This window comes from Colius striatus, chromosome 7, assembly GCF_028858725.1.
Source record: "Colius striatus isolate bColStr4 chromosome 7, bColStr4.1.hap1, whole genome shotgun sequence".
Classification (NCBI taxonomy): Eukaryota; Metazoa; Chordata; class Aves; order Coliiformes; family Coliidae; genus Colius; species Colius striatus.
The window spans coordinates 12,620,167-12,642,421 of record NC_084765.1 but is presented as its reverse complement, the minus strand read 5'-3'; the positions used below and the strand labels follow the sequence as shown (position 1 = coordinate 12,642,421).

General features: G+C 34.5%; 1 protein-coding gene across 1 annotated transcript in view; it reads right to left on the bottom strand.

The window, feature by feature from the left end:
- PDE3B (phosphodiesterase 3B) overlaps positions 1–22,255 on the bottom strand; it is an 84,372-nt gene that overhangs the window by 13,613 nt on the left and 48,504 nt on the right. Inside the window, exons 2-5 of the mRNA XM_061999534.1 lie at positions 7,938–7,988; positions 6,812–7,060; positions 4,697–4,836; positions 1,579–1,685 (exon numbers count right to left, since the gene is read on the bottom strand). Of these exons, the coding sequence (XP_061855518.1) occupies positions 1,579–1,685; positions 4,697–4,836; positions 6,812–7,060; positions 7,938–7,988 (547 nt within the window). The remainder of the gene's footprint in view (positions 1–1,578; positions 1,686–4,696; positions 4,837–6,811; positions 7,061–7,937; positions 7,989–22,255) is intronic.

The following is a 22,255-nucleotide window of genomic DNA, read 5'->3' as shown; positions in this document are numbered from 1 at the left end:
CAGTGTGTAATTCACACTGTTAAAAACATATAAAGCAGCTAGATCTATTCCAAGTTATAAGAGCTACAACTATGTATCAGTCTAGGCTACACATAAAAATGGGCAAACTATGTAGTGTGTTGTAACATCTGGTTTTCAAAGGCTGGGTTTTGTCTTTAGCTTTCGCAAAATCTTATCAGTAGCTGAACCTTTCCATATTCTTTTCCGAATCAGGATTGCTTTATTAAATTTTCCAGGGAAAAAAATAATAAAAACCAACACAATACTGATAAATAACCTAACCAAAAATCTTTTATCTCATTGTTTTGCTGCAAAGAAAACATTTTCTTGAGTCATTTTTAAAAACAAAGTAAAAAATCCAAACTGTTGCAGTTGTATTTTTGTAACAAGTGATTAAAGTGGACAGACACTGTCCTTATTTGACAATGATGTACCTTTTTTATCGGCACGATAATCTATCTAAATTTGTCTAATAAACTGTTGGAAAACAAAAACCTAAAGTCATGGGTAAAAAGATATAAAACAATAAAAAACCCACAACAAAATTCCAGCTTCCTTAAGTCCAAAAAAATTCTCATTCCTGTTCAAACAGGAGATAGGCTTTATTTCAAGTTTCTATCTATGAAATCACAGAATCATAGAATGGTAGAGGTTGGAAAGGATCTTTAAAGATCATCTAGTCCACCCCCCTGCAGAAGCAGGTCCACCTAGATTAGGTCACATAGGAACATGTCCAGGCGAGTCTTGAAGACCTCCAAGGAAGGAGACTCCTCAACCCGTCTGGGCAGCCTGTTCCACAGTAAATCTGGACTTTGGGCACTCTGTGCCTAATATGAATTTACAACAAAATTCTGCATTAAGCCAAAACATCATTTCTTTCCCAATTCTGTAAACATACTTTTATCAAAAAGAATAAAGTGCCCATGAGCAAAACAATGAAGCATTCTGGGGAGTTTCCAAGGCTGAATCACTTACTTTGCTGCAAACTCTGAAGCAAAAACTCCATCAAAGTTCTGTAACTATTTAGTGCCTGATAACATATTACTAAAAAAAAATACATAGTATTGCCCTTAAATAAGGAACGTATAGACTACAAGCTTCCAACAGTGTCACAGACTACTTGACTCACACACCCTAAATAGCATGTTGTTACGTTTCCTTACAGGAAAATACAAGGTTTATCAATGTCTACATTAGCCCTTCCAAAATTTGTTTATATATACATCTCATGAGGCTATTAAGTATTTAGGAGTGTCTAGATGACACTGTTCCAATTACAAAAGGCATAATTACTAAAATTATTCCCTTAGTATTGTATATGAATGTTGTAATTTTCAAAGTGTACCAGTGACACTGAATATCGTAACATTTTACAGCTACATAGGATTTCTACAAAGTTGATGCTAACTGTAATTTTTACTATTCTTAGAAATACATTAAAATGTTTTTTTCATATATGCAAGATGCTGATATTATTTTAGCATTACATTTACATGAAAACACCCAACGGTAATACATTATGTTCTATCTACTACCTTGACATCCTGCCACTCCTCTACACAACTTGCATGATCTTACCTGCTCGTCTGGGACCTATGTGATGAGTCGATGACACAGAAGATGATCTTTGTTTTGGTATTGTCAGCAAGTTTGCAGCAAAAGACCCATTTGAATGAGATCCTTGGCTGAAAATAAAACAGTAAGTTTTTTTTTCTTTCCTACCTTGTCTTCCATTTTTGTTAAATAAAATGATTATAAAATGGCCCAACCGCTCTGCTACAGGTCCTTTATCATTGAAAAAAAAAAAAGCAAGTGTTGGAAGGAAGTAAAATACAATATCAGCTAAACAACACAGGTAAATTGTATAGAATAAAAACTGTTTGGTACTAGGTGAAAGCAGCAGAAAACTTTCTGCAGTCCTAAAATGACAAAGTAAGTATATTCAGACCACATCACAGGTGTTACTTTCTAAACTTATTTACTTTTCTTGAACCAAAACTGGATATTTATTAACAAATAAGAGAACATTTAAAAGATCAATTAGATTGGAAACACCTTGAAAATCTTACACAGTCACAGTTTCCTTTTCAAATAAATTTTGCATCTTAAAACTAAAGCTGGTTTTGACAGTTATATTGTACTTCAGTAGCTAAATTGTTAAACTCGTCTGTTGAACTACGCCATCTGCTGTTCTAGGCCTAAAATTACATTCCTGAATCCCAATTACATATTTCCTTTAGTAAACAAAAATGCAATTCAAAATAACTCTATATACATACTTTAAAATAAAAATAGTCTATGTAAAACTAATTATTTCATTTCAGTATGGGCAAACTGTATTTACCAAAACAGATTTAATCTTGTCTAATCAGATTTCAAACAAAAGTCAAATCTAGAAATAATACTTCTCCTCCAACATATAAAAAATTACTTAAAAGAATAAAGACAGATTTACTCTTCTGCAGCCTGATGCTGACATGTTAGTAACTTAAAAAAACATTTGGGATGACAAATGAGATAGATTAAACTTTTCCCTATTTGTACAGCAATTAGCTTTCATAACTTACATTTATTCTTGTAAAGATCATTAAGTGCTGCAGCAGTATTTAGTGTAGGAAGACTATGTATTAAGCAAGGTTAACTCATCTTGAATTAGTGTTTCGATGACAAAACAAATCAAGAATTTGCCTGCAAATTAAACAGCAGCTCTCAAGAGCTCCTTTATAACACTGCCTGGATAAATAAAAAAAAAAATCTCTGGAACATTAAATGACATTTTGTAGCAATATTGACTTATAATACTACTATGTAGTATCTTATTTTTCTCAACTTGGCTAGAATTCAGTTGAAAATAGTAATCTCATGTAAATAATACTTCGATTTTTTTATAAACTTTCCTTCTAGTCAACAGTTTGCTATTTCATTCTGTCTTATTACTATTAGTCCTTGACTAGACTGAATCGGTTTCCCAAGGCAGGAAAAATTGTCTTCCCATTGATGTTACTTTTCTGACAATTAAAGGGGCTGACTCAAGAGCCTGAACCTCTAGGAATGCAGGACTGTCTCTTTTGGCAGCAGGAATAGTTTTGCCCACTCAAGTTATTTCATCTGACTTTATCTGTAAGGTAAGCACCCATGGGGGATTTTAACATGACTATGTGTCAGAAGTTAAAGAACAACCACTGAAAGATGCAAGGGGAGGGAGACACTGCAAGTATGCACAAGAACTCTGAATAGCAGGACACAAATCACAAAAAAACAGAACACATATTCTAGAGCTATATGGGGATGTACAGAAGCAGGGCAGGGGAACATGACTCAGTATATGTGACAGTCATCAGGTGATTTGAAAGTGACAGAGCATGAGAGAGGGTGTTTTCTGTATTGCTACTTTTAATTATTTGAGATTGGGAATGTTCTTTGGTGATTAGGAGCTGTAAGGAAACCTCTGTAAAATGTACACTGCAAATGTACATCAGAAATGCTAACTCTTACATTGGAATCCCCCTGGTTTGCAAATTTAAGGTGATTTTTCTGGTGTCTGGTTGCTTCCTGTGGCTATAACTTGGAAGATTCCTTCAAACACTAATAAATCAGCATGAAAATGTAAAGTTTAAACTACTACTACTGCTACTACTAGCATCTTCAATGATACTTTCTACACAAACCACAATGCAGTTTTACTATGTAAAAACTTCAAGAGCATATTTTATTACAAAAGAAAAAGCCACCTATACGGGCGAAATTATTTAAATGAATAATTCTAAAATTTAATATAATATTGATAAATAATTTATTCAACGTGTGTCTATAAACTTTCATCCACTACTAGTAATCATCAGTCACAAGCATAACTCATATGTTCTTTTTAAAAAATGCATCTATTATACTTTCCATTTGACCTCTGTGAAACCATTTATGTTTTAAGAGATACCAGGTATCTCAAAACCATGCATTTTTGTAAAGCTGCTACACAATTTTAAACACGTCATACTTTTCTTACATGACACTGAGCAGAGCCATACATTTAGACATTTAATAAACTACACGTGGGAAGTTTCACTCATTCAACAATAAACAAAAAGAAAAAATAGTACATTTATTTTATTCCAAATTCAAAATGTAATCTTAATTCTGCAAATAAAAGCCTTATTTGTACTACATTGACTAAAAAGTAGAGATTACTTTATCTACCTTACCACTTGCTTGATGACCATAAGAATCATAAATGTTGCGATACACACAACAGTGGCTATGAAGTGTATGAAAGTTACATCATGTTTTTAACTTGAAAAAAAAAATGGGGGGTATGTGGAAGTTGTAAAGTGACACATATTTGAAGTAAAAAGGAGGAGGAAGTCTGTAAATGTTTAGAGGCTAAACTAGTTTGCTTTGCAATTGTGCATGTTGGACTTTTTTTCATTTTCTACTAAAATTGCTGTGTAAGCCTATTTGCTATGACAGAGCATGCCATTCAACCCCAGAATGACTTGATTTCTACTTGAGATCAAACAGAGTTACAAAGTATAGTATACAATTAACTTGAAACATTTTTGTTTCTGCTGGTAGAATTTGGAGACTTAATTTACAAGATTTTACATTAAATACTTCTGTTGCCAAGTTCCAACATTACAGACCTGAATATTTTAGAAAGGCTACATTTATTATTACCCTTAAAATGTCGTTAAGTGCCTACCTTGATGTGTTATATTCCTGATGAGGTCTCTTGCTGTTACTCCGTTCCCATCTAGATGTTGATTCTATAGGTGGAATGCCAGAAACTCCTGAAGTTCGTCTCAGCTGTGGTGTTGGCAGGCTATTTCTGCTATTGAATCCCTGTTGAGTAATTTAACTGTGGTTAAAATCTATATAATTAAAAACAGATGTTAAAATTTTATTTATTGTTCGCGAAGACTTTTTTTGTGAAACAGGAGGTTCAGTATCTTATATCCACTCTTATTGCTCAAGAAAATAAAAAAGATGCAACTAAATTATTTTGCTTACTAGGAATAACTATTTTTCATTTATCTTTTTTTATTTCCTCACTTAAAATTTATAAAGATACTTGTACTTTGAAACTCATTTGGTCCAGTAATTACTCTTCAAAGCTTTTAAAAACAGTCAGTTGCTGTAGGATTATGGATTCTTTTCTACACATCCCAGTCCTACAACTACACAGTCAGCTCTCCAGTTATCAGGTCAGTCTGAACTTTCAGTAACTCGATACTAAATATTAACAGTGCAAGTACTGTGGAACTTGTGGAGAGGGTGATGCAGAATGCATAGGGGTAGTTCTGGTCCATCTGTGCTTCCATACCAGCCCCACAGCACCCAAGAAGCTTTCCAGACACCTTACTACTCTCAGCCTGGAAGCTCTCTTACTTTAGGCACAATGGAGCCCAAACACTGGGAATCATTGCACTTGAATACAAACCTCACTGCAAAACAGAGAAATGGCATTCAAACAGTCTTGTACGGAAATAATTTGGGACATAGTAGCTCTGCCTTACTGAAATATCCCCAGAAAAGTATATCCATGTTTAAATGGTAACTACTAGAACCTAACTAACAGAAAGGATAGGATCACTGAAATGAAACTGCAAAGTCAGCTCTGGCATGTCTGCACCTAGTGCACAGATAACCTATACACTACATTTCAAACAAATTTCAAACAAATTTAAAAAAAAAAAAAAATCCCCAATCCTCTGTCTCTGCATTCAATCCACAATTCACTAGCTAACTCATTCCTAGATATGGCTGTTCAGTGGAGAGGGGGAGGTTCTTCTCTGTAATATAGATGTGTGCCATCAGACCTTGCAAAGCAAAAAAGATGCCAGGAAAAAAATGTTTGAAAAAATATTTGAAACAAAAAATCCAAAGCAATATTTGCAGTATTGAGTAAGGTTTGCAGGGTCATATGTGAGGACAGGTGACGCTTGGAAACCACCATTTCAAAAGTCTGTCAGAAATAATGAGTTTGCAATTTTAAGCTTCATCAGGAGGACAAACATTATACTTAACTTGCAAAGCTATTAATATTTTTTAAAAACTAAACGATGTTGACACAAAAGACTATATAGTCTCTTACCCTTAAAAATAAGACTGCTTTGAGTCCTTGATATGGAATGTACCTTGATTCTGTTTGCTTTGCTGCAAAGCTGTAGTCACAGCTAGAAAGCTGCAACTGGACAGGCAGAATAAGACCACCATATCATCCATGGAAACATGCAGCTATCCTTAACCAGTCCTACCAGAAAGAGAGCTGGGAGAGTGTATTCTGTATGCTGTCATGCAGTGGTAGTGCTCTCAGGCTAGAATGGACTCCACTGTCAGTGGACTACATCAATCATCAATTTTCCTTTCAAATAGTTGATTTGCTTCTGTCTGATGGCTAGTTTGATGTTCCCAAGAGTAAATTTATTTGAGAAAAAAAGGTCAATGAAAAAGATACATTGACAGGAATGTGGGAGCATCAAGAACAGCCCTATTTGTGACATAAGAATATAATATCTTCATTTTATATTTGTTTTTAGGCTTTTTTAATCCTGTGTTTATTTTGAGGAATCATGTGTTCACAGTGCAGACCAATGCTTTTACTCGTCTATCCATCAATCACTTGAATTTGCATTTTGGTACCTATCTATATTTCATTCAATATGTTTTCACAGATGTTCTCTTTTGACCTTAAACGTAGTTCATAGGTACTCAGTAAAGAAGCTACTGTCCATACAGAAGCATTCTGTCCAGAATCCTTGATTTTAATTTTTTCACATTGCAACACACACACGAATGAAAATTGAAGTAAGTTGACCTTGAACAGCTTTCGATCTCCTTTTTCAGCAGGATCTTCTACTTCAGGACAAGGAAAGAAACCAGGAAATGGTGTGAATGGACTAGCCTTTGGCCTACACATGCCTGAGAAAGCACCAATCAAACTGTTAACGCTTTGAAGTGAAGATATCACTTGTGGTGAAAGGGATGGGTCAGTCAGGAGGTCTGTTAGAATGCTCCGAGCTTCATTTAGTACTGAAAGATCAACTCCATTTCCACTGCCAACATTCTAGAATAGATGGAAATGTTGAAAACTATTAAGATCTCAAAATATTTCACTTTTAAATAAGTACCTTATCCACTGAAATTTTTAAATATAATTTTTTTTTAAAATGCAAGATATTTTCCTTTTAAAGAAAACATACACGTAGAAACACATTCAGTCACCAATTTCTGTAGGGTTTTTTTCCATGCAATTAAAAACTATTTCAGAATTTCACATTATCTTTCATTTTCTTTTTATCTATTTTAAATAAAAATCTGGTGCATATTTTTTAATCTCAATTTTTAAATAATTTTTTTGGTCTCAATTTTGTCCCAGAATTAAACTTAGTAGTCTGCCTCTTCCAACACCATCAATAGAAATTTTGATGGCCAAACTCTTACAAGCACCTTAGAGCGATGTGATTTCCAGTCTCATTACTTTTATTAACCCAGATTTTACTGAAAAAAATTGTAACAATTGTGTTAAAGAAATGATTTGACATAATTCTCTGAACAGGAACAGAAATAGCTAATTAGATGCTACCACTGATGTGAGAGAGCAGGAGAAATTACAAATCAGGAGAAAAGGTGAGAACCTGGTGGATCTGAGTTTGGTGATGCTGCTGGAGAATCACTCCCTAACTTTATGATAATGAATATTTTAAAATAAGGAAACAAAAAAACAATCTCATCTTAGGTTTGAGAGTGGTCTCAAACACCACAGAAAATGGTGTCAATTTGGTCAGAACTGCTAAATATCAAGCCTCTGCTAAGTAGAGCTAGAATGTACTAGGACAACTTATGTAAACAGAACATGACAGAAAAAACTGAAAACTGACAACTTACAGAGAACTCTGTACTCACATTTCACAAAAGAACAATTAGATTAATAATACACTGACCTGATAATAGGGCTTGTACCATTGCTTCAAATCCCAATCCCAAAGTATCATCTGTAAAGAAAAAGGAAAAAAAAAGCAGAGTAACAGAGAACATGCTAAATCTGAAAAACAAGAATGGATTAAATCTTGACTATGTGATGTAATATAAAATGTTTCACCCTTCCTGGTTTTACATGTAACTCAGGCCATTTTTTCACTGTCCTAAAGAAGAGTTTGAAGAAATTGCATGCATCAGAGATATCGTGATGACAGAATAATTATATGGCCTTATTTCAATATTTCTGGATTGTTAAAATCCAGATTAATCATTTAACATGTAAACTAAATTAGGTGGTGACAGTGCTTTCCTGACTCTATTAAGCAAATATATGTTTTATCATTTTCTCCTTTTCAGAACCAAACAGTAGCAATTTTGTAAATACAATTCAGAAAGCACTACATTAACATCAATTATTTTTTAAAAAAGGCAAAAAGCTCCACAATATCTCAGGTTAAAAATATGTAATTTTAAAAGCATTTTCTTGCAGGAAGTTTTGTTTGGTTTTGTTTGAATATGGTTACAAATCTACGTGTTCTGAATAACTTCACAAAACCCACAAAAGAACCCCAGCAACACAATCTGAAGATACTATCAGCTTCAAGTACGTCAACAGCCCTCACTTAATTTTTCTTCTATACCACCACCACCAACAACAAAAAAAACACATGAAATAAAATTCAGATGTCTGTTTTGTTTCAAAAAAGTTCAGTTTTCATGACTTCTTGACAGGTTCTAAATACTCTGATAAATGAATTCATTTGCAAAACATGCATCCACAAATTAAACAAACATGAAGATCACTCTTTTTTCCCCCTCTTTTCTAGAGTTACAGAGTACAAATGAAGTGCCAATATTCCATTTGCTAGTTCATATTCTGCAGTCCTCTTAATTTTTTCTGATTATTTTTACAGGTGAGAACTATGTTTGGTTTTGTTTCACGAAGACTAACAGCTTTTTCATGGACAAAACACAAATGTTCCAAGTTGGCAGAAAGTGTCAATAAAGAAACACAGGCTGATGCGTCAGCAGTACCCAGGCGGGCACTTAAAGGCTCTTTTTCTCTTCTGTTATCTTCATAGAGATACCATTAAACCATGTTTATACTTATGAAAAGTCATGAGATCTAGCATTAAGCATGTACTTAATATGGGAGTTATGCTAAGACAGTCATATGGTGTAAAGCAAGCAAATAAATCCAGAATTAAAACAAACAAACAAACAAGAAAAACTCTCTCTCTAAACCTTTAAGAGATTAATCTAGCTATCATCTTCTCATTAACCTTTTTTTTTAACATAATCTCATCAGCATACAAGATGAATGTCAGCCTGGCAGTGTTAAGCATTAAGATGACCAACACTATCCAACCATATTCATTTTGCCTGACGCGTTTGGTTTTAAAGTGACCATTGTAAACACAAAGGGATTTGTCTTCTATAACAAAGCAGAATGAGTTGTCCATCTGGGCATGTTGGCTTTTTTTTTGGTTATCCTCATTCTGTTTTCTGTTTCCAGATTGACATTTATTTATTGTACCAAACATAAATAAACTTTTTGGCTTCATTCTATCCTCCTAAGTTCAGACATAGACACTGCGTTAATCTGCTTCACTGACTTTTGACTCAACCAGCAGCAAAGATCAGATGTCCACGTGTGTTTTGCAAGTTGTATTAACAACCTTTGATACTAATAGTCAACGAAGTTGTGTCAGCTTGCTTGCAATCCTGCAGCCTCCATTAGGGGACAGAAAGGAGATTTCCCTTCTCCCAGCTCTTCTAATATTTTATTTTCCTTCTAAAAATATAGTATGGTAAATAATTTTATGTATTTGTCATAAATGACATCTTGATACCTACACTCTTGCTAAGCTCTGGAATATTTCTGCACCAAACCTTTAACTGCAAGTGCTTTCACTGATGGAATCTCCTTTATTCATCCTTTAAGCCACTGGGAGTTTTTATATACATGTATGTACACACATTCACATAAGCTATACCACTATAATTTTGGGAAGCAATGTGTACAACTAAAAAAGTTCAAAATCCTCCTTTTGGCTTTGGCCTTGCCAGAGTAAAGAAATAGGCTTAAAGTTGCAGAGGCAGAAAATATTCAATGGAAAGTGTTACTGCTATATCTTGTGTCCCATACTCATCCAGTATATATGAGGTAAACTGTACAGCTCGTGCAAAAACTACTTCCAACACAAATAACGGTTTGACATTTTAAATGGCAGGGTGCTATCTAATACACAATTTTATTTAAATGAAAAATTTCACAGCTTGGATTCATGCTTGAAAATTTTCTATTGTCATTTAAACCAGAAGATTTAAGTTTCTTCACAGATACAATTTAACAGCAAAGAAACTGAAACAGCTTTGAAATAAAAAGAACTTAAGTTTACATGTAAGTTGCCAACAGATTGTTTTTCTTTAATTCACTAAATATCACTATTAATTAGAAGTTGTATCACTGGAGTTAAGACAGGTGTAGTATACTAATGCAGCTAGCAGGCTACTACAGCCTGTATCAGCTGTGAAATTCTCAGGGCTCATTTCATGTGCCATGCATTGAAGTAATTAAATTGAGTTGATGAAAAGTTTAGGCACTAAATAGCAATCTCTTCTACTCAGCACAAGGGAAAAGATGCAGATCAGTATACAATGAATATTTTCCATCGTAAACACAACTTGTTACATCCTCAGTAGTCCTTAGAGGCCGGTAAGGTGCGGGGCTGTCGCCTTGGCTCGGCCGCTCCCGCGCACCACGCGGTGGCGCTCCAGTCCCGCCGACCTCCACCACAGAGCCGCTTCGGAGAAAGGACCAGAAACCAGCAGCCTATGTCCGTCCGAACAGACCATCTGCAATGGTTTGAGGAACAAGGGGCGCGAGAGTTTTAAAGGTTAACAGCCGATAAATTCGGCTTCTTTACAAAAATTTCATGTTTAGAGAAGAATTTACTCCTTAATACTCCATTCAGAAACTCATTGTAAGGAAACTACCGTTTCTCAGTACCTATCAAACTTCATTTAATTAGCTGCACTCCATGCCTTGCAAAAGTAAATAAAGTGGCATTTTTGGCATCATTTTTCTTGAGAGTTTGGCAGTCAAAGCTTTAATTAATTAATATGGATTATCAAGAAAAATTACACAGTATTCCCTGAGTTGCATTAAACTTACAACACGAGTGTAAAGGATGCAGTTTATTTTGACTTAATGTGAACAGACCAACAGACCTTAAAATAGGTCTTAGGCAGAGCCACAGCAATTTTGATTTTGCAACTGTAAGACTTGTTGCAAAAATATCTGTAGTCTGTAATACTAAGATTTTGCAATCTATTGCACATAACCTTCTTTCTCACCTCCTCCAACATGAAGCACCTCATGTAGGAGGGACGCGAGCCACGGAAGTTCCAAAATACAACATAAACTTCTGCTTAGCAACTCACATACCTTGGCTTTTGAGCATCCATTGTCACTGACAACATCACAGGAACCACATACCTGGCAGCAACCCTGTTAATAAAACTGCAGTGGGCTCTGCTATTACAGGTGAACATCTGAAAGGTGAGAAATACATAGCCCTGCCCCTAGAACCATGTATACCAAATACTAGTCAGCTTCGAGGATAAGTTCTTGTATCAGCAGCCTGACTATATGAAGTATATGTGATCTTTTCTGATTTAGGCAGTATTAGACTCACCTCCAGTGATGGGTTTAAGTCAAGCCAAAACATGTCACTCAAAATAGGCTAAGAGTAGAAGGAATTCACAGTAGTGGAAACACTTTTTTTTTAAAGGCTAAAACAGTTGTTAAAGCTCAAGAAGTTCTCCAGAGTTCCTATTCTGAAGACCGAATGCTATATTCAGTTATATGGATGTTTAGCAAAGTCTAGGGAGATTTTAAATATATGTCAGTTACTGGAAATAGGCAGGAAAATTGACAGTAAGCATCAGATATTACCCTTTGTTTTATATTTTCACAAACAATGAAATCAGTATTTCCATATACTCCAGAGGATTGCCATGCAATTTGAATACAAGAATTTTAGAATCAACTTATCTGACATCATTTGTAACCCATCCCATCGGGGCGAGGGGGAGAGAAAGAAAAAACAAATAGACAAAGGCCCTGATTGTTGGATATCAATCCAAGAATTACCAAAACTTTAAGAACACATTGTTTGCAACATCAGAAAAAAAGTACACAAGGTAAAAGTAATAAAGCCCTTCCCTAATACAGCTTATTGTTCAAACAGCAACAGGTACAAGCAATTTTATTTTTTACAAAAAAAATTAAAGAAGTGCTCTTCTGAGAAGCTTATAGTCTATAACAGATGAGAAACAGAAGACAGCTAAAGCAAACTGGCAGAGCTTCAGGGGTTTTTGCTTTGGTTTTAAGGATTTTTCTACATAAAAAGTTTCCTTGCCTATCTTGCAACAGCCAGTATTTCCGGGGCCTGTAATGGATGCATCTGTCAGAGCAAGCTGATACCATGGAGTGTGAAGATCTTTTGGATCTTCTTTGTATGAATTACATAACTGCATTTGGCTAAAGCAATGTTTGAGAAGTATTTTAAACTCCTAAAGGTATAAGCATAATAAAAGACTATTTTTCTCAAGTTATAAACCACTACAATTACTATAAAATCATACTAAGCCTTTCTGGACAAATTTTTAAAAAACACAAAAATCATGCTCAACTCAAACTGTATTCAGCCAGATAACTGTAATTTTCTTTTCAGAGCAATTTAACTAATAAAATATCACCTTCACTACTCAAGAATTACTTGTATTTGTGTGGTTATACTAATGACAATATTCGTGCTTAGGCAGAGATTTAAAATACATGGCTACAAAAAACTGTTTCAGAGCTTAGAAATAATTAAAAAAAAAAAAAAATTCAAACCAGACTGTGAGTAATTCATATGCTTCATACCTGAAGCTGAAACATGCACACCATCTGAGGCCATACACAGTGTTAAGATTTGTAACATGGCTGTTTGATTTCCTAACCTAGGGAAGTTTTAGTTTCAATGACAATATTATTCAGGAGATTCACCATCTACTTTAATGCTTGTTAAGAAAAGAAAACTTGTCCTGTTTGCCACCACCCATTCACATTCCATGCTTCAGAATTTTAATGGAGGAAAAAATTAGTAGAAAAACGAGTTTCTACTTCTGACCAAGTCTTTCATTGATCAAATATAAAGGATTCCTAGTAGCATCTAACACCATTAGGCATTAGTTCCATAAATAAGTATTTCCATAGCAACCAAGCATAGAATTAAGTAAACAATGAAAGCAACACCATAGCAACTTGATTCAGAAATCAACTCTGAAAAAATCACCTCATTCAAAAGCAAAATTCTTCAAACAGATAAGAAACTAATTTATTGAGAAATATGAAGTTTACATGACATATCCATGATTTTCATGACGGTCTTTCAAACAAGACTGATGCTAGATTAATTGCTTTTATTTCTAAATTAGTCTTTTGTAACCACTTACAATCATTTAGCTTTTAAAACCCATGTGATTTAGCTATAGAAAAAATACAGCAGTTTACATACGAGAAGTCTTCTTTCATTTGGTTATTAGGATTTTTTCCCTCTCCGTGTAGGTAGATTTTGAAAAAAGGGATATTATGAATTAGTCAAGTTGTACTCAGTATGAGAATAATGGTGATGCAAACACAGAATGACTGTCAAACTAGAGGTCACATTATTTAGAGAGCACAGACATTCTGTGGTGAAATCTTGCAGGCCAAAATAACAGCCAGTTGCGTAGATAAGTGTAATCAAGACAAAATATAACACCTGGAAAGACATTTAATATGATACTTAAGGCATTTAGAGTCATGATGATTTTTCTTCACTCACTAAACCTTCCCATGAAAAGAAATGGGACAGGAAAACACTAAGATATTTTTTTAATCCTAATATTTACTACTCCCTGACTCTATACAATTTATTTATGTACACTTGTAAAATGGCCAATGGGTTGTGAAGTCTGCAGATAGCCACAATCTTTGAATAGAAACTAGGTGTGTTCTCCTGGTTCTGAGGGTTGGACACATGTACTGAGGAAACAGTCATTACCCTATCCCTACACTCAGCTTGACTCCACTGAACTCTTTTATAAAATGCATTACCTTCGCTTTTTTTAAGAAGGTTCACCTTCCTTCAATGGAAAGAGACTTGCTTCTAATTAATTGCCTCAGTAAATACTATTCTATTAATTAAATAGTACCTGCAACATATATGGCTGAACATAGAACAACAAAACTGGAACACAGAGGTGTCTGGCCACCATCATGTTTTCACCAGACTCCACAATATTCTGATCTTCCCTGAAAATACAAATCTACAGGAAGAATTGCACAAAGCAAAATTTAACGTGTCGCTTTAGAGTCTTCCCATGTTTAGTTACTGTTTTCAGTAACTGTCTTCAGCACAGACACAAAAATAGAGCAAAAATGCTCCATGTTATGCCAAAGTTTCAAATAAGTCTTCAGCAGGCTTGTTCTTAAAGTTAATATTACTCCCTGTAGGTGGACAAACATTTTTTTGTTTGTTTCATTGGGTTTTGTTTCTTCTTTTTGCGTTTGTTTCATGTGTTTGTTTTTTAAAAGACATGCTACTTCTGCTTTTGTAACCAGGAGTGTCAGCAGGTCTGCTTCTACTTTGTCTGCTACAGAAAGCTTGCAGGTTTTTTATTGCTTGATATGCTTGCTCTAAACTTCCTTTTAGTATTTTTTAAAGACCTCCAAATGTCTCAAAACGGTTCTAAAAGGTGTTTTGACTATCAAGGGAAAGTTGAGGGGTTTTTTTCTTCTTATGTAGGTAGTGAAAAAAAAACATGCTAAAACCACACTTAGGTCATTTCCTGTTCCTTCTAGGTTTTGTCAGACTTGCACGTCAGAGTAAAGACCAACCAGTAATTTATGGCAACTGGGGGAGGGAGGGGGGGAGAGGGCGGGGGAGGGCAGAGGGGAAAAAAGCCTGCTATGTGCAGATCCTTTAATTGCCCATTATAAGCATTTTCCTTTAAAGCATGTGGTTCTAATCACCATCAAAGAAAAGAAATAGCACTAGGTGGATTACTGCTCTGATCCAGTACAACTGCTTTGGTGTTTTGGCACTCTGTACTTCTTTTACTGTCATCCAAAATCTAAAACCATTTTTAAAGGTGTGTTTATTTTACAAAAAAAAAAAAACCTCCAAATCTAGGAATTGTTCCCAAAACATCCTTTTCACATTTACCTCTTGGTATTAGTTTACAATTTTACAATTAGATATAGTAAAACACTGCTGTTGACACACTGTTAATGTATCATGTTGGAAGAGACAGATCAACTTCAAATTTTATCTTTCTGCAATAGAAGAATATGCACAAATCTTATGCTGAAGCATTTTACTGTATGCTGATACATTCTTAATGCAGTAATTGAAACCACTTAGTAAATATGAACTTTTTCCTACCTTTATTGGCTTAAGTTTTTAATCAAGTGGCATTTTTTCCACCTATTACACTAGAGATATAGGAATGAATATTAGATCTTTTTATTTTCAGCAAAGAGAAACTATTTAATGTGACCACAAGCGGGGGGGGGGGGAGGGTCCAGCACTAAGCTGGAGAAAAAGAGATACTGAATTTTTCACATATTTTTATCACAACTTTCTTTTTTACAATCTCACACAAATGCTTAACATTTCTCTCCCCAACTCCTCCTCTAAAACAAGCAACATAAAATCAAGCTGTGCAACTCTCAGCCAAAAATTAACATGAATATGACAATGGTTCACATCAAATTAATTTGATCAAATGATCATCTAGTCCAATATTTTGCCACTGACAACAGCAGCCACCTCAAGAATATTCTTAAGTAAGTAGTGCTAATTCTCAGAATATTCTTTAGGGCTCAGCAACACTGCTCAAGCAGCCATAAGTTGTATGCCTTACGATATTAAAGAAGTGAATAGATTTGACACCTTTGCATTTCTCTGGTCATTTTTGCAGAATCCACATACATTTCTGACAGATCTAATATACACAAAGGCACTTCACAATTAAACACAGATTATGCAAAATTCCATTTTATTCTGAATCTATCAATGCCAAACTCGTACAGTGAGGAAACAACCAACCAACAACACTTTCACGCAGACTACCCACTGAATGATCTATTTTTGCCAAAGCTTATCATTTTTCTCCAGCTAACTTCAGGCACAAGACACTTTTTTTTTTTTTTTTTTTCAGACTATGAGGCTATATTTTCAAATCCCGCAGGCTAGTTCATTCAGAGACACAGCATCTTCACAGTAACAAAACCTCTAATTCACTAAACACTGCCACTTTTCTATGTGATTGTACTAATTGTTGTCTTGAGGATTTTTATTTACAAAATTGCCACAAGGTAAGAGCTTTACATAAATCAGTGTTGTTTTCTTCCAATAACTTTATGATGACCCATGAAGTTAGGGAAGTAAACTGGAAAAGATTGTCCAAGAAGCCAAAGAAGATATTATGTTACAAAGGGAAGCAAAAATGGCTGCAGTGCTGAGGTTGGAAGCGATATAGAAGGATTGAACTAACTAATTTCTCAGTTGCTCAAGCTAAAGAATTAAAAGCAGTAATTTAAAAACAGATCAGAGAGTATAATTACGACTCTGGTTTAAAAAAGCAATTGTATTAGCAAAAATTAAATCAATATTTTAAAAATAGCTTAATGGACAAGTTTATGGTTGAAGTGCCAGGACATACAAGATGAGATCTCTTGGGGGAAAAAATATGGAAACTCTGAAGAATGTAACACAGATTGCTGTCACAAACAGAGAAAAACAAGGAAATGCAAATTGCTGTGTCCTACAGAAAGTGTCAGTTTACTTTCCTCTAATGTATTCATGTTCAATATGCTTTATTTGGCAGCTTCATAAGCAGATGAAACAAGACTCAAACAACAGCAGATTTGAAAGGCCATTATTTTTTTTTTCCATGTAGTAATGTTGTGAGGCTGTTCTAAATGAAAAAGAAAGAACAATAATGGCTTCCCACTTTCAACATTAGATGATGACCAGATTAAAACAAAAAATACTTGGGGAGATGTACATTGTTGAGGATACACTCATCTGTCTAGGAAGACAGTAGGCAGTCAGACACCTTTCGTAGTAGTTGTTAACAGCTGCTAATCTCATGAACTTCTCTATTGAAAGATTGAGGGATGAACAAACTCAGATTTCAGTTAAAAGAGGGAAAAAGAATCCCCAACACCCTAAAACACCAGAAGTTACTGTGAACCAATGGTTTTTAAAAAGTTTAGTAGCACATTCTCCAGAAACTCATTCACTTTATGTAAATGCAAGCAGAATTTCACATTCTGATAATATGTTAACTAAAGGTACATTTCCAGAAAAGATAAAGTATCTTCATCCCACAGCATCTCCAAAAATCCAGGTCCTTTTCTTCATTGGCCTTTTCATAGAATTGTTATGATTGGAAAAGACCTTTAAGGTCATTGATTCCAACCACTCACCTCACATAAATGTTCATAAATTATGTTCCAATCAGCTGCTCAAAATATCACAGGACTCTCCCACACATCACTGTATAATCTGCCATACACAAAGGTAATGGTAAATCATATCCATATCATGCCAGTGTTTTGACTTACTCTAAGCCACTTTGCTACTCTGTTCATTGAGCACAAGTTACAGCTACATCCAACATTGGTATTGCAAAGGTTTCTGCATACAGGCATACGAAATTCTGGCACAAAAGAGAATTGTGAAAAAACAGGGACATTGACTTAGTGCTCACTCTAAGTGACTCCAATTTCTATGAAAGGTTCTCCTATGATTTTGATGGGCAAAATTAATACCTCTTCCCTACAAGAAAGCCAAACAACAAATTCTTGTGATGTATTGGTTTGAGCTGATCTTAAAAATATTCACACTTAATACAATTTCTTTGCTTTTTTGTTTTAGTATTACGACTCAGAGAAACTGATATGAAAGGAGGTCAAGACAGGTCAAGTATCTTCCAGTGACTGTAAGGTGATAAGAATAGCTCATCAGCCTTTTCTAAACCAGCAGAAAAGTACTGGCATGGTTCTTTTAAACTGTAAGACATTTTTAGCAAAGTCCTCACAATAATGAAAGTTACATCTATGCCTGCAGATATCAACACTGGCAGTGAGAATGTCATTTGCCATTTAGAATAAGGATTACTTACAACAAAATTGCAGCATAGCAAGACAAATGAATCTATCAAATATTATAAATGCATGCAAAATAACTTTTTCTTGAGGAACACTACTATTTTTTTTATTTCTCATTTTTTTCTAACAGCCTTTAATGTGTTTGCTCTGAATCTCTTTCAGACTATATTTTCAAAATAGCTATTAATGAGATAAACCTGATAAAAACAAAGTCTATACTCATCTGTGACTAATTCTATGTTTGTATTGACAAATTCAGCTCCTGACTAGCATCTAATAGGGCTTGAATATGTTTTGATTTTATTTTTTAAAGCAGAAAGGGGGAAAATAGCTACAATTTAAAACTAACACTAACCACAGAAAGCTATGGGATGCCAAGATTCCCAGCAATATCTGACTAGAAAAATACTGTCCCAATGAGGCAAACAGAAAAGCTTTCACGACACCTATCAGACTATTGTGATTGTCTATTCCATTTTAAAATTCCCCATAGTATTTTCAAAAAAAGGCACATAGTTGCATAGTTTTGAGTTTTGTTTTTTTTAACTAAAAGCTATACACCTTATGCTTTAAAACAAAGATTAAACAACAAAAAACAAATTCCATTACAGAAATTACAGCTTTCATTCTAAAACTAATGCATATAACAAATATCTTTTATAGCATTTAATTACAATCTTTAAACTGAAACGTAGCAATTAGATTTTTTTTCTCTATTTTTAATGAATCATTTATCTTATGACATTGAAAATGCATATATTAGTCAAATACCCTTGTAAAGAACATGCAAACTAGACTAGAAGATAGACTGGCCAAAATAAATAATCAAATATTTGATCATGCCTGATCCAATATGTGAAAGATAAGATTTTATTATAGTAACCTTCAAAGAAGTAAAATCTGTACTGTGTGGTATAACCAATAACAAGTTTTGTCTTGTACCACAGGACTAGAAAACACCAGCTATAACATCAGCTTTTTTTTCTTTTCCAAAGGAAATGGACTAAAACTGGGGTGGAGTTGGGTAAGAAACCCCATGAAATTAATTTATAGATGCACCATTTAAATAAAATATTGACAAAAATCAGTACAATTTTCATACGTGGATATCTAAAGAATCTACTACACGGTTTCAAACAGGCTTCACACAGCATTAAATCTGAACTAGTCAGCCAGCATACTTTGATTTAAAAAAAAAACCCCAAACAATCAAAAACCACCAAAAAACTTTGACACAGTCTCCCTTTAATGTTTCTGAAGAAATCATGGAGAAGAAAGGAATGGCTCACCTCGGATTAGCAATGTGTTAAAACAATCAAAGTAAAGAGTAAGAGTAGAAAGTTCACCAAAAAAATTTAAAAAACCTGCCAATAGAGACTTGCTTGATGATTCAAGCTGGGATTTATCTTAACCAATCCACTCAAAATTAATTGAAAAGACAACAGAAATCTGAACAGTCAACATGCACAAAATTCCCGATGTTAATATAATGAGCAAATAAGTAACAAGACATTGCTGAAATTCAGTACTAACTAATGAGTAAATGCTGAGAACAAAAATAAATTTTAAACTATTTATATAGAATGCTGGGCTCATATTACATTGATAGCAATCAGGAAAGAGATTTTTAAGTCATTTGCATCAGCCCAGTTCTCCAATATGTCAAACAGCAGGAAAGAAACACCACAACATTCCAGGAAAAACAGCATCACTGCACAAACCTGTGTTATACCCACTGACTGCTGCATGTAGATACACAAGTATCAAAGAAATTGAAAAGGACACACCAATAATGGAAATCAAGGATACTAAGCCGCTTCTACTGTGAGAAGCTACACAAACTGGGATGCCTCAAGTGTGATAAAAAAGGGGGTTATAACAACACTCTATAATTATCTGTATTCTGAATAAGGTAAATGCTTAATCAATACTGTTCACAAGCCCATGAAGTATTTCTCACACACTACATAATTAAATTATTGCAATCATTTTTCACAGAAATAAAATAGAAACAAGGTCTTAAAAAGTTCACAGAGACTGATCAACTCACAGCTACTAAGCACAGCCCAAACATACCCATATCCTCTAGCTAAGGATGACCCAAACTGTAATTTTACAAAATTACACTAGAACCCTAGAGGGGAAAAAAAAAATCACTTCTGAAACAAATGCTAATACTGACTGTTAATAAAGATAAAAAGCCTGGGCTAGGTGGACCAGTTTGACATCATCTCCAATTAATGTAAATTGAGTAATTATTAAAATGGACTCATCCTAGCAATTTTGCTAGTTGCAGCAAACTGTACTATCCTTTTTTACCCTTAGCAAGTTTCTTTCTGAGGCCTGGTTATGGAGCTGTTCCTCTCATCTTATCAGTCACTGAACTAGAGGTTTCCAGCTCATTTCTATAAATCCCATGCTTCCTCCACTCTTGCAGCCTGGAAGCTTCTTCTTTTCTACCCAATATGCTCCCAAAGGCAGCAGAACTCTCCTGTTCCCTTCAGATAGTTCCAGATGACACAACCATTCCCTTTAAAAGAAATACAGTTTCAATATCTACCAGATTTGCTTATATTAACTCTCAAATATGACAATCATAGAATGGTAGAGGTTGGAAGGGACCTTTAGAGACCATATAGTGCAACCCCACTGCAGAAGCAGGTTCACCTAGATCAGGTCGCATAGGTACATGTCCAGGCAGGTCTTGAAGACCTCCAAGGAAGGAGACTCCACTGGAACTCCTCTGGGCAGCCTGTGCCACTGCTCCGTCACCCTCACAGTGAAATAGTTTTTTCTTATATTTAAGTAGAAGTTTTTGTGTTCCAGCTTCATCCCATTACCCCTTGTCCTGTTGCTAGCTCCTTTTGAAGAATTCACACTAACTATGAAGCCCTCCTCCACCAATAACTAAAATACCACACAGATCAAAGAGCTTGGAAAGCCTCTCTTACATTTTGTTTTGGGATTTTTATTATTTTTATATACATAGGTATGTATGTACATGCATGTTTTTATATATATTTATATACACAAACTCTACAGAAAGTGGTATATAAAGTATCTAATTACATCATGAAAGTTTCTTAAAATATATCATTGCACGAAAGGTATTGTCACCTCTGTCATCCTAGAGCATCAGTAAACTAAATAACAACAAAATAAAGGAACACAGTAAAATGTCATCTTGCATATGCTCAGAAAATCCTTTGAAAAAGCAAGCTACAGAACTTTTTCATTTAATGCATCTCAGCTTCCTTTCTCCTTACACAGTCAAATTGTGAATATCAGGTTGATAACTCAATATAATTGGAAACATTCAATAGTGACAAATAAGGAGGTGATCACACAGATCTCCATGTAACAAACACAAAACTGAACCAAGCTGCAGATAATAGGTCAATAAAGGAACAACAAAAATTCTGGTGAGATTCTGAATTATTGTTCTATTTTCTTTCCAAAGGTTTATTTAATTAATTTAAATGCATTTTCCAGACTGCTCAGATTGTCACACAAAGGTCTATGATCTGCTTTATCTACATAAATGCTTTTAAAAAATATTGATGGTGAAGGCTCAATCATCAACAATCATATGAGCACATTCCACTGTACTGGATCAAATAAACTAAAAGAACAACTTTTAAACATAACTGTACATGTCCTCTTAAATAAAAGGTCATATGATAGGGAAAGCGAACAAGAGCAAATCTTCAAGTGAAGATTGTCTATTCTTTCCAACCATGCTAGATTTCATGTCTGTCACTACAGCATTTTCTTTGCCCAACTGCAAATAGCATTATGTAAGGTTAAACTACTTTGATTCTCATATTCAAGTGAGAATGTTTTGAAATAAGGATATAATAACCAACATAACCAGTATCTTATTCCCCTGAAAAGTAGTGGGAAGTAGATACAGAATACTTGTCCAACTCAAATACAGACAGAAAAAAACCACATTTTATATTTATTTATAGTGGGACTGGGAAAATAAAAAATCACTGATGTATAAGTTTTTCTGTCATGGATGCTACTGAAAATAAACACACTTTACAGATAAAAAGATTCAAA